This window comes from Lissotriton vulgaris, chromosome 4_1 (assembly GCF_964263255.1).
Source record: "Lissotriton vulgaris chromosome 4_1, aLisVul1.2, whole genome shotgun sequence".
Lineage (NCBI taxonomy): Eukaryota > Metazoa > Chordata > Amphibia > Caudata > Salamandridae > Lissotriton > Lissotriton vulgaris.
Genome location: NC_141691.1, coordinates 1,748,155,696 through 1,748,169,919, shown reverse-complemented (window position 1 = coordinate 1,748,169,919; position 14,224 = coordinate 1,748,155,696). Strand labels below are relative to the sequence as shown.

The window sequence follows — 14,224 nt, the reverse complement described above, 5'->3', positions numbered from 1 at the left end:
CCAAACTGTACGAGCCCGAGGAGGTCAGCAACCCGGGGCCAGATGTAGACCGAAGTCCAGCTGTAGCACTACCTGGCCTTCAGCAAACAAAGTGGAACACTTTCTAAGGGCATTTGGCAGCGGCTTTTTAAATATTTAGCTTGAGATGGTCTATGGTGCCAGAGAGAGATTTACACACACTCTACTTTCTTCCTCTCAGTTCCACATTACCGGATACTCCTGCTGGCAACTGCTGAAACATATGAGCACTCTGGTTGCGCGCAAATAAAAATCTCTGGCCTATTGACTGATGCATGGGGCTACTGAATGAGCCCTCAGACCCAACCACTGTGTACATAAGTAGAGAAAACATGGAATCAATGTGCAATATAAGAGAAAGCGTGAGGACAACAACAACACTTATAAACGTCACACCTTCGTGGGACTAAATACACGTGATATATATTAATTTTTCTTTACAACAGTAAATTAATATGTTTTGCTTAGGAACATAATTTTAACTTTGCTTTTTCGTTTTGCCCTCATTGGGCTGACTCACTGCTGCTTAACCCTTCACACAAAACACACATAGGAAAAATGGTTGGCTCAGTTAAAAAACATAATGATGAGCGCCAGACAATTTTTGCTGTGTTGTCAAGATCGGCGATGAAAAAAACTGTTGCAATTCCCAAAGAGTTCACATTTCTATGGTGCAAAGGTGGCCATAGGTTTAGTTATGTGAAATTCCGAGCTCGAAATAAATTAACCTTGTCTAGAACACTTAACATTTGGAGGATGGAAATGCATTCCTCCACCGTTAGCGTCTAGAAGTCGTTGAGAAAGTGCACTATTAATGGAAGTCAGATGTTACCATTTTTCTATATTTTCTTTCTCAATTTTCCTGTCCTCGGACTGCATGCATCCAGCCAACACGAGACATACTGATCACGTCCTTCTGTCTTGTACCAGGAACATGATGCATAGGATGGAACGATGTTCGATAGTCTTCCCAAGGCCAATTCCACGTCTACAAAGTTAGGCAGCTCCTCAGTGTTCTATATCCGAGCAGAGGAGGGCGTGCACTCTATACCTTGTGAATACTAGTTCCTGCAAACGCACACCAATAATATCGAAGGCGTAGCCTTCATGCACGTGAAAGTGCGGCATGGGGGCTTTGACAATAAAAAAAATATTTGCAGTGCCATAGGTCGCGCATTTGCGAGAGTTTGAGCTATTGGCATTTACAATGCCAATAACTCAACCTCTTGTAAATGCGAGACCCATTGCATTGCAAATGCTTGTTTAGCATATGCTTTGGTCTGCCCCTGGAGACCACAGTATTTTGTGCTTACTTAGCTATTTGCAAGTGAAGTAATATTGTGTATTTTTTTTATATCTCCAGGTAGGATATATACCAATGTGTTAGTGAGTGTTGTGTAATAAATAGACATATTTTTATAAATACAAGGTGTGGTTCTTTTTCATTTAACCTATACTACCTGATTAAACTGGTGAAACAAGCTGCTTAACACTCCTTCAAGATAAGCCTGAAGGCTTCTCTTCACAGCTACAGCTTTGAGAGCTTTCTATGGCTATCAAAGACCACTAAAGTCACCATAAGAGTAGCCTGGATTAGTGCAAGGTGCTACACCTAAATTAGTGTGCACCATATACAAAGCTAGCCTCCAGCAATTTGTCTATTTGTGAGTGCTTGAACTCTTGCTTCACTTGGGCTTTTATTTTTTTATTTATCTCCAGGTGCCTAAAGACTTTCATGATTGAATGCCAAGCTAGAGTCGTAACCTGATCACTCCACAACTTACAGATGTTAAAGCGTAGGTACATGTTGTGGCAGTGCACTGAAATATCGGAGTGATCGCACAAGGTTACTCAAACCCTTGAACAGCTCACAGTCAACAGAATACCCACTGAGTGAATGCTGGGTCTTCTGAACCGAACACAGAATAATAAGACTGAGGGTAGATTCGCAGATCTCGGCCTGGTCTTAGGTAAAAGAAGACTGGCCATAGCATGGAAATCACCCAATACTCCATTGAGCACTAGGTGGAAGGCTGACTTGCTTAGATGGGCAGAGCAGAGACTATTTCTTTGCAAGGAAACAGACCAGAGGAGGGGCAGCAAGCAGGCCTATGGAATGGGACATGACACTAACGCAGTTCACACAACTCACCAGGGAGAATGATGAGAGAATGCCTTGAACAGGGGCTGAGGCTGCAACCTAAATAAAATGAAATATCGTCAAAGTATCCAATTAGCCATTTCGGCAGCCAGGGTAGGATGTGCTACAAGATCACAGAATACCAAGACAAAAAATTCCCAGCCAACACTGACCTACAGAAAATGTGGGCACCGAGGGACTGGAAAACAATTGACATACTGGTAGTAGCAAAAAGGGATCTCTTGGGGTATATGGGTCATTTTGGGGAGAAAACATAGTGTAATAATGCTTGAATAATGTCTTGCAAGTTGACATTTGGTATAAGTTGGATACACTTTTTTGAAAAAGATGTTTATGCATCTATCGAACTGGAAAAAATAGGGTGTGTGCCAGGAAATAAGTCATACAAAAGTTTATTGTTCACATTTGTATGATATTGTTTGTGCTTCAGATCATCAAAAATATATTTTGACTATACACCACCACCATAAAAATTCAATTTTGATATGTGTTCTCTGAATAGGTCTTGTCTGCATAATGACACAATAGAATATCTGTTTGTGATAACTGAGATTCCCAATTGAATATCACACTTCAGCACACCGTCATAGATGTAGTTTTTATATCTGCTCTAAGTATCAAGTCTTATCTGCACAACTTTGGTGCTTCAGGTTTAATATCTGGCCTGGGAGTGGAGGAAATGAACTTTCAAAACAGAGAATCCAGTTAACATAACTGCATAGAGAACAGAAGGAAATGTCCACACGCTGGCGCAATAGTAGTTGAATACAAACACAATGCCGCGCCTTCACACCAGAATCATAGGGATTCCATTTACAGTATCTGGCCACCGGCACTATGGGTAATCTGGATAGGGTATTTGCCCAAAGAATACAAACAATGGTCTAAGCATGGCCAAGGTGGAACATCTAGTTAAGATGTCTGCCCTGAGAGTAGAATGTGTCACCTGTGAGCCAGGGAGTCCAGTTAAAATATTTGCCCTGGGAGTAGAATGTGTGCTCCACGCACTTATACCGGGCAGAATCTAACTGCGATATCAGCCTCACATTGTCCACTACCACATTTCCTATCTCTTGTGTTTCTACATTACCTCTGATCGTCAGCTCCGCTCAGACTGCCATTCAGGACTATCCTCCAAAGGTCTGAGGCGACCAGTTCCCGCTGGTCATTCACCAGGTTGACACTGGGCAGCTGCAGCTCACACACTTTGCTTTCAGATAGACTGAATTCTCGGAAGGCGATAAACGACTGCTGCAGTTCATCCCAGTACTCCAAACTGCAAGGAACCTTTGAAGACAGCAAAACACACAGTGACTAAGTTTCAACAAGAACATAGTTGGGAAAGTGCCAGCATTCAAAGTTGATATTCCAAGCTTAATGCAGAACAGATATGATTAAACATGAGCCCTGAACATAATGCCCAGCCCAGGCGACAATCACGTATGTACAGAGTACTGCATTAGAATGTATCCATCTACACTGTCGTTAAACCCCACACTTGTAATCAGTGGAAGAACATTTCGACAAAGGTGCAGCACAAGATCTGTTCCATTGTACAAAAGCCATAAGAAAGTTAATGTATAATCAATATAGATGAAGTAAAATGATTTGTTAGACATAAATATGCCCTAAAGCAAGACTCAGAAAAGAACCACAAAGAAATGTGATCAGGATTAGGGAAGTAATCTAAATGTCCAGTTACCTCAGATGAACCCACTGCTGATGCGAATGACCTCAACAACTTCCGCCCCATCACTAACCTACCCTTTCTTGCGAAGATCACAGAAAGATGTGTTGCGAAACAGCTCTCTCGTCATATCAAGGACAATGATCTTCTTGACAATTTTCAGTCCGGCTTCATCCAAAACTGCAGCACTGAAACAGCTCTGCTGCAAGTGATTGATGACGCGCTGCCGATACTCGATTCAGGGGGGTCTTGTCTTCAAATTCTCCTTGACCTTTCAGCAGCCTTTGACACTGTCAATAACAACACCCTCCTTAACACTCTTCAACAGAGAATGGGCATGGAGGGCACTGTACTTAAATGGTTTGCGTCCTTCCTCTCTGATAGAGCCCAAATGATCAAAATAGCGGACAGTCTTTCATCTCCTTTGGCGGTGGGTCAAGGTGTTCCTCAAGGCTCTATACTTGCACCCACATTGTTCAATCTCTACTTGGAACCACTGGGAAATCTCCTAAGTAATCCCGGGGTTCACTATCATCTCTACGCAGACGACACTCAAATCTACCTCAAGGTTGCCTCCACCCACGATCTCTCTGTCCTAAGCTCTACTCTGGACTCCATTCAAAACTGGATGTCAACACATCAACTGATTCTGAATCCCTCCAAAACTGAATTCCTCCTCCTCTCATCCTCACTTTCTCCTCCCCCGGTTCAATCATGGATGGACCAGATGAATCTACTGAACAATAAACCCATCATTGTCGACAGGGCAAAATCCCTTGGTGTCATACTCAACACTAAACTCAATCTACTCTCCCACATCAATTCAATTGCAAAGTCTGCTCGATACCAACTGCACCTTCTTTGGGGGATCCGTCGCTTCTTTCCAGAGCATGACCTTAAAACCCTGGTCCAATCGCTGGTACTCTCCAGACTGGACTACTGCAATTCTCTACTTACTGGCCTCCCCAAATCCCACCTGTCCCCCCTTAAGTCTGTTCTCCATTCAGCAGCTTGCTTCATTTATGGGGCTAAAAGAACCGACCAAATCACACCCATGTTATCCACCCTCCGCTGGCTTCCCATCGAGGCAAGATACAACTACAAGACTGCCTGCATCACCCACAAAGCCCTGCACTCCTCCTCTCCTCGCTACCTGGCGAATAAACTGAAACTCTCTGGAGGCTCTAGACCATCACGAAATGCGGAAAAGCTACTGCTTGAACCTCCCACTTTCAAGAAGGAAAGATCAATGGCCCAATCCTTTTCAGGCAACGCAGTGAGAATCTGGAACTCACTTCCGCCTAAGCTCTGGACCACCACCTCCTCCCAGGCCTTCAAAAATGACCTCAAAGTTCTTCTCCTTCAAAGACACTTCCAAAGTTAATTCATGCCCTCTATTATCTGAAGGAAGACCTTTTTAGTTTAGAAAATTTCTATTCTCCATGACTATGGAAGTGCCTTCCCAGTGTGTTCCTGTGGTTTGATGGACTGCCATTTATTGCAGTACTACCCTTTACCTGTGTTTGGTACTCTTTTGTAACATGCACACGTGACTTTTCCCTTGTAACACACTGTTTGCTACCTCTTGCTTTTGTTTGCTTTCGATACTTGCACAAGTGCCACCATTGCCTATTTAACGTTTGTTCTTGTGTTTGAGTGTCCTCCATTTATTGCAGTATTATACCTCCACTTGTACTTTGTATGCTCTTGTAACCTGGACACATGTCACTTTTTTCCTTATGTAATGCACCGTTTGCTACCTCTTGTACTTTGATCACTCGCGATTGTCACTTTTGCCTCATGTAATGTAACTTTTGCTTTTGTAATTTGTTCACTTGTAATGTTCTCATGTATCAGTTCTGTTACTATTGTGAAGCGCTCTGACACCTTTGGGTAAAGTCTGCACTATATAAAAACGCATAAATAAAATAAATAAATAATAAAATAATGTGGCAATCATCCCTCTCATGAAGCCCTGCTGCAAAGGCCAGCAGACTTTGCTGAGCTGCAACACGGGCACTAAGGTTTATGATAAACGTGTGACTATACTGGATATCCTTGATGCTTGTAGGGCGCCACTTTGCATCCCTCCTGCTTTCCTCTCACCATTCAACCTTTACCTTCACTCACTAAGCGCATCTACCACTGCAACATTTCACCCGCACCCACACATAACAACAGACCCTATGCTATGCTATTAAATCGTGAGCCAATGTGAGTGCATACATTACTGGGTCTTCATTGCTGCCAATAGGTGTGGGAGCGTTAATGACCCTACATTGTAAAGTTAAGGACTCTGAACGCACCCCAATATGGCTGCAATGCACTGCATGTTGAGAACAAGTGAACCATGTCAACCTTGGGACCTTCACATCCTGGGCAACAACCCGAATCTCCTGAGCCCCATTCTGATATCTCAGCTAGGGTAATATAAAAATCCAAAAATAGTATCAAATCGTAGAGCCCTTAGTCGAGCTAGTGTTAGGGTAAATTGTGTAGCTCATTTATCCAGCTATCGGGACAGGTCATCACGCATCATATCTCTCCTGAATTAGTTTAATATACAAGTCAAATATGGTATGAGCTTGCCTAGTAAAAAAAAAAGACTTTTAATAATTTTTAGAAACATAGTGGGGGACGGCTTTCTGAGATAGCAAGCGAGCTAAGGATGCAAACTGAATTGATAAGTCCTTTAAAATAATTTCTTTATTGCGATCAGCAAACTTCAACAAAAAATCAGTAAACTCTAAACACTCGAGAAATGATGTATTAGGCATTCCTAACTCTTGTTTTATTTAGTAATATGATTTTATATAGCTGCCAGTAAAGATATCACCAATACCTCACGTTTGATTCTTCTGCCAAATATTACTGAATGAATCGTGAGTAATTGGAGGTGGGTTCCTGTGACCCCAGGAAACCCTGGTAACATTTAGACGTAGAATTTTCAAACATTTCCTAGTTTGCCTAGAATAGATAAAAAAGTGCAAGAGTCTTGAGTTTGACCAGTTTAATAAAGCTATGATTAGCCAAAATTTACCAAAACATGGATTAGTTTTGAAGTAAGAAATACATCCCAAAAAAGATGGAGGTGTTGCAATATTTTGGAAACTGAGTAGTAGAACGGTCTGCCAGGTAGATCCTAGAACACTTTCTATGGTCTTCTGGGTTTTTTATTCAAGGGACAACAAGGTCAGACAGAACGTTTAGATTCGGCATGCACATGTATCTCACAATAAATAAACTGTCCAGGCACTTATTCCTAATAAAAATGACTATAAAAATAATACAATAAAACATGGTTAGTAAACCTATTAAAATAGCTCACAATGCTCAACGTTTCTCAGTAGACTAAGCGGGGATCTGCAGCAACACATGTGGTTTAGGTTATGCTTATATACAAATTTGAGCAGTGCTGTACATCTGGGCCATCTGCAGGCGAAATTAGCTAAAGGTGCCATCAGATGTCTGTAAGAAGTTCTGTTCTCTCATAATTTGTAGTCCTAGTTTGTTGTTGAATTTTGCAATATGGTTCCATCTGCTAGCGGGATCGGGCTGTCTAGCCAGTCGCATTGAGCAGGAGAATGGTCATAACCATTCTGGAGTGAAAATGCCTAAACAGAAAGTTGGAAACTCCTCTAGCCTTCACGGCAACATGAGCATGGCACAGTCAAGAGTGCAGTCTGGAGGTGTCAGCCACCATGGCTGGGGCAGTGGCTTTGTCAGTCATGCCACCACGGCTACGGCACTGCAATGGAGAGGGCCAAGGACCCCTAAGGTTGTCAGAAAAAGGCTCACATTAGCCTGTGTTCTCATTTGGCTAGCTCTGCAGGGAAATACTGTTATCTACCATTAGGGAGGTCACTGTAGTCCATAAGACAGACCCGCATCGCTACTTAATCCTTTGATTAGGCTGATCAAATTCTTTGGCATCTCGGTCATCAATTATGCCGACGACACACAGCTAATTTTTTCCTTTGAAGGCAGAGATGCCATTTCTAAGGAAACTTTCCATCGCTGCATGACGGCCACTGCGGACTGGTTGAAACACAACTCCCTCCAGGTCAATGGATCCAAAACGGAGGTGTTGTATTGCTCCACGGACCGTACCCCTCGCCCTTTGTCCGACGGGTTTCTGGCCAGTTTCCTTCTTGGGCACAGTTGTGGCAGCGGATGCTGCTCGCAATCTGGGCGTTATGTTTGGCCCAAATCTTCAGCTTGACACCTTTGTAAATAAAACGATTGCTACATGTATGATGTTACTACGTACATTGCGCAAGATCCTTCCCTTACTTCCGGCACTGGCTAGACCGGAGGTGGTGCGCAGTATCATTCTTAGCAGGCTTGATTACTGCAACACACTACTTCTGGGTGCCCCAAGCACTTTGATCAGGAAGTTGCAGCGCTTGCAGAATATGGCAGCTAAGCTTTCCCTCTCTCGGATGCGCTCGGCCTCCTCCTCTCTAGCGCTAAAAGATCTGCATTGGCTACCAATTCACCAGCGTATCTGTTTTAAGGCGTTCTGTATTGTGTTTAGGGCTCTTCACGGACAGGGGCCTGTCTTACTGCAAGAGCTCTTTTCCTGGTACTCGGCAGCTAGACCTTTACGGTCTTCTTCCACATGTCTGGTGGCAGTCCCTAGAATTCAGAGGATACGGATGGGCGGCCGCTCCTTTGGTTTTACTGCCGCAAAACTCTGGAACTCTCTTCCCCTGTTCCTGAGGAGTTTGAATGAACTTAGCTCCTTCAAGAAAGGGTAGAAGTCTTATCTCTTCCCAAGGGCGGTGTAAATTCTGTGACCGCATATAGCCAGGTAGAGTCAAAGCGCCAGGATACCCTCCGGGTGACAGCTTGCACTATAAAAGTATGCGATGCATACATACATACATACTTAAGTTAGGTGGTAGGTTTGGGCAGCAGCACACTAGGGTATAAGGATATGATGGGAGGCGAGACAGGCCATGAAAGGGGAAAGGGCTATTCCGATGGATTCTTGTCTCAATCCAAGCCTACCAACTTCTCTTGCTTCAAAGAGAAGGGCTTTACTCACCTCTCTTCTGGGCTGTTAGAATGAGATGAGAAGTCAGTGTATGTCTCCTTCTTTCTAGTGCGATGAACAGCTGAACCTGTGACTGAGCTGAAATAAGGCAGATCTCTATCTAGCACGCAGTCTTCTTCATCTCTTCATTTAGGCTGCTGATGTAGCAAGTATTTCTCTCAGTCCTGGAGTTAAGTCTCTACTCTTTCAAGCTCAATTGCTTAGCTTTTGGTCTCAGTCGTTCTCTCCCCCCGCTTCTTCAATAGCAAAAGGTGAACTCCGAATAAGCCAAAATGACTTTATTCAGAAAGAGGGTAGGACGGTATAGCCTGAGTAGCTAGTCAGGTTTAATATTCTTTGGAAACGTTTGGAGGGAACGTATCTTTTAAATGGCTCTATAAGTAGAAATGGAACAGGTCCATGTAAACGTAGTGCCAACGGTGCACTGGCACTGATTTGCTTGAGAAGAGCAGACATCCCATAATGTCCCCTTGCGTTTGTGAACTGGGACCAGACAGCAGTCTGGCCAGTTAAAGGCTGTGGTGGAGCCCTTGCTTCTCTAGCAGACTGGCACACAGAATGATCAGGCTGCCCATTTGTTCTGTGTAAGGTTGTGGTTTTGGTGATATCGTTAGCCATAGACCTTTGTTCAGGTGTTGCAGTTGCACCTACAAAGTCTTTGGAGGATATGTAGGCACTGGCTTAATCTAAGAAGCCTTCATGCTCGTTTAGAAGTTAGTTAGGTAGATCCAAATCAGACAGATACACTTTGGATTTGCATGTTTTTTATTAGAGGTGCAGCAGTGCAGGGGACACACAGGGAATGGTGCAGAGCAACTCTGAATACATGTAGTACTTATGGAACACGACTCACAAACACCAGTTACACTTGAGGAATAGTTATGACAGCCAACACAAGTTTACACAAGGAAAGACAAGGCAAATTGATCACTGGCCTGAAACCTACAATTATTGATCTGATGCCACCCCCATTAGCCATGTGAAGTATTCATAGGGACAGTAGTCACCCATGATTCAAGAGCACCACTATAGGTGTATCTCAATAACTCATCAGAGTTTAGCGCTCTGTTGATGAGAAGCATCCAAAATAGGTACATCTGCCATCGGACTCTTGACATAAGTCTAATGCAAAGCAAAACATACCGGAGTAGTCAATGAGATAATGAGGAACATAGATAGTGCACCAGTCTTTCAACCCAACACTTATGTCGTAAGTCACAGCTCTAAAGTCATATGTTTCTGACATTATACATGTATTCAACCATTTCACTTAGGCAAGGGCCATATATAATGTTCTTTAAGTGCTGATAAATGAATTTGCCCCACCCAAAAACGGTACTTTAGCAAAAAAAAAGCAACAGCATATTGTTTGCAGCCTTATACGTAAATGGAGATCGAGAACGCCTAATTTATATTGTACTGAGAGACATTGGAATTAAAAGTTAAAATACAATGTGCTATAGCCTCATGAAATAATTAAACCGGGTAACTATTATAATTATGCACACTTACAGTCACTTCAGCACAGATGGGCTACTAGGACAACAACGGTGGCCCTGGTTTATTATTGAAAGCGTATTTCTGCCACCAATCAGATATGTCAGTGGTCAAAGCAGATGGCATACTTATGGCATTAAAGCCTGTAACTTGTTCATATGTTGGACGCTAAGTAGCACCAAGTAAGACATTTTTAAACTCCTGGTGGTATGAAGAGGTATTGGGGGGCAGAGGGAAGAGGCCCCTGGGGGATTCATATCCATAAAGCTCATAAAAGGTGATAGGAGAAATGATTGCAATAAGTCTAACCACCGGTTAGACTTATGACCACCATGCCATCTCCGTTTGGGCCCAGCCATATATAAATTAGTTTTGACCCTACTCCAATAGGTACAGTCCAGCCTGAACTACCAGCCAAGGTGCTCCCTTAACTACAACTCAGGCAGCTGAGGACTGGTTTCACCCTGATGGGGTTCGTCTATTGTGTGTACCTTGGTTCCAATGGCACAATGAGCACTGGACCCGTGGAACTCTTGTAACCCAAGACTATTTTCGCTCTGATTGGATTGGGGCTCCTGAGTCAGATATAGCTTGGTTCTACTAGGCACAGTGACCACAAAACCCACATCTGGACGCATTCATGACACTTAGGGTGCTACATCAAACACACAAAAGGTGATGGGAAGAATATCTCCAATAAGTCTAACCACTAGCAATTGCTTGGTTTGTGTGTTTGATGTACCGTCTTCTCAAAAATCCAAGGGCGACTATATGGAAAAATGAATAACATTAAATAAGGGATAAGGGGGCAGCATGGAGAAAAGTCAGGCGGAGGCTGTAAGGATAAAGCAGTTCGTATTTTAGGTTATGCCATAACTAGCTTGCAATTCTTGTTAGTAAGTCAATTTCGACGCTGTACTTTTCCTATCTCTTTTCTATGGGAAAATTATGTAGGGTTAGAGTAGTTGGCCTCTATATTTGTGGTCATGTTATCTTTACGAAAACGCCATGTAGGGTCCCATTGTTTTAATCTGGATTTGGCCCTGGTAGGTGCGGTCATCCCACGTACTCTATTTTGCAGGAGGACATTAACAAAATATTGAGGAGACATCAACATAAAAGGCAGATGAATAGTGACTCTCATCATTCATGTGCGATTCAGGGAAATTCTAAAATGGTTTGTGTGTCCTTAATGTAAATTCAGAACTAAAATTAAAATATCATACCCTTTATACAATTTTATTATACATATATGCTTTTAGAAGGCAATAGTCTGACGATGTAAAAAATGTCAGAAGACATGTGATTTTAAAATGCTACTTATCATTTAATCGATATGTTTCAAGCTGTGCGAGGTGGCAGTTGAAAACATGTTCGAATTGCTATGGTTTGGAGAAATGTCTGCAGGCCACTGAGAGAGCGCCATGTTATTTTGAAAATTGTAGGGGTGCACCATAATCCAGAGTAGTCAGCACCCACATATTTAGAGGGTTTTACTAATGTAGTTTAGAAATGTAATGTTAGGCTGGGAGTCAGCACAACATGTAGTGATGTGTTTATTAATTAGAGACTAATGTAGAGTTTTAATCGAAATGCAGTGTTGCCTAATGTAGAAATGTAATCATATGTGAAATGTCGTATTAGTAATGAAATGCTTTTGAAGTATACACATGCTTATAAATGAGTGGATTAACATAGGGTTTAATATGAAAATATATGGCTTGCATTGAAAGTAGAATTAATGCTCTATAGAGGTGAAATGTAATGTGTTGTTGTATTAGAAATGCATTTAAACATGAAAGGGCCTGGGACATGCTGAAGCCAGTAGAGGCCTAACTGTATTTTCTTTTGTTAGCTTTAGTCGAGAAGGAATGATTTTCACTCTTCGGGAAAGAAGCTGTCCTCAGCAAATACTAAATTGTAACTTCGAATGTTTGCATAGATGTACCCATGTGTTTCAGCTTGCAGGTGCAAGGCCACAAGGCTCGTTAGGTAGAAGAGTCCATTGTTTAGGAGTTAGGAAAGTAGGCGCGAGAGCAGAGGAGCTGCCAAAGAATTTGGGAGTGCAACATTTAGCGAGGAAGGTGCCTGGGACCCAAGGACACACCAACGGACGCTTGATTGAAAGGTGTCATGCTGGAAAAGTCCGAAGATCTGTACCTGCCAGAGGGGGGTACCTCTGTGCGTGCCAACTGTTTTGGGGATTTTGTATTAGGGACAGCACCCGAGGGTGGAGAGCAGATTTTGTTAGGGGATTGAGAGAGCAAGATGTAGGTAACTGAAGAGAGAGTTTGGGGAACTTAGGGCAGAGTGGGGTGTAAGAAGGAGCATCTTAGAACGAGCTTGATAGTTAGACTACCTGCCTAAAGAAAGTGAATGTACTTCTTTGGAAGTCTTCACTGCTGACACCTTTACTCTTGTCTGAAGGGAATGTTAAGTAGGGATGTCCTAGGAATCAAAGGGAAGCTCGGAGTGAGTTATGTGCTTTGCGTGTTTTTCTGTGCTTGTTTCTGTGGTGAACTGAGAAAAGGAAGACAAGTATACTCCAGGGAGGGTACATTTGTAGATCCCAATTGTAGTTCTGTGAGTTTTTGGGTCTGTTTTGGTGGTTCCGAACCCGTACAATAAAGGTCATCGGAAATAGACGATTTTGGTGTCAGCAGACCGCAAATGACGAGTGTAGTGTGTCTGAGTGTTTTCGCATGAATCGATCAATGAGAACACTCCGTATTCAAGTATTTAGTTTGGACCTTCAGGTTCCATTTTGTGTACGGCAGCCATTTTGTATGGTTGCCCCCACATAGGCCCAATGACTGTGGCCGAACGAGTCCTTGAGACACGTATGCTTTAGCTGACTTCTGAATGACCCGGCCGAACTGACTCTTTGCCCGAGGTTGACCTCGTTGAGCCAGTTCCTTGTTAAACAGCTGATCAGATAAAGATCAAAAAGTAGGACATGCCCGAGTTTACGGTACACTGCTCCCACCCTTCTATCTTACTTCCAATCTGTTTCTGCTCTTTCCTTTACGACATAATCACTGATTTGGGTTGAGGGTTTATGATGGGCTTGTCCGGCCTGATCCGACAAGAAATCTGGAATGTGCTTGGTCATTTCTGGTGGGCTGGACAACGGAAAGTGGGATTGTCGTCATACGCTACTTTTAAATTGTCACACTGTCATTGGTCAATTTGTATGAACTCGATGCTAATTTGAAATGTTGCCTGAGGCTTGATTTTTGGCATACAAGACCATGCTCCGCTCATTGAATTTGTGCAGTCTCTAGCGAACCACCCGTGTGTGCTTCGTAGATCTCTGTTCCTGGTTGCAGCCAATAACCTTTGGTCTTTGACGTCATCAAGAAGTATCCCGTGTCTCTGTTTGCCAAGACAGGGGAACTCGAAGGCATCGGGCGTTCTCCCTGACGCCGCTGGGTTCTAAAACCCGGTCCTTCACAATGTTTATAAATATTTCTTCTATTTTCAAATGGCTTTTATTTCCGGTTATCCCCTACCGAACTGTGAATAATTTATATGTGGTAGTAGATTTCTTTTTAGGTGAGAGAGTGTTTTGGGGTTCACTCATTCTTCATCAAAGGCATACAGCTCAGAGAGTACTTTTACAAAAAGGAGTCACTGTAAATAGATGTTATGATTTTCACATGACATTACTTTCCAGATGTCCCACTGCCTAACTTTAAGTGAATTTCGTCTGGCTGCTGACTGCACACATAGGTTATCTGTTTGCTTATTTTTCAATAGCCATTCTGTGGCCACCCTTCTCACAGATATTTGCTATGACTCT

General features: G+C 42.9%; 1 protein-coding gene across 1 annotated transcript in view; it reads right to left on the bottom strand.

Moving 5' to 3' along the window:
• Nucleotides 1-14,224, bottom strand: part of VPS13B (vacuolar protein sorting 13 homolog B) — a 2,999,480-nt gene that overhangs the window by 415,899 nt on the left and 2,569,357 nt on the right. The window contains exon 40 of the mRNA XM_086966051.1: nucleotides 3,270-3,466. Coding sequence (XP_086822177.1) covers nucleotides 3,270-3,466 — 197 coding nt within the window. The remainder of the gene's footprint in view (nucleotides 1-3,269; nucleotides 3,467-14,224) is intronic.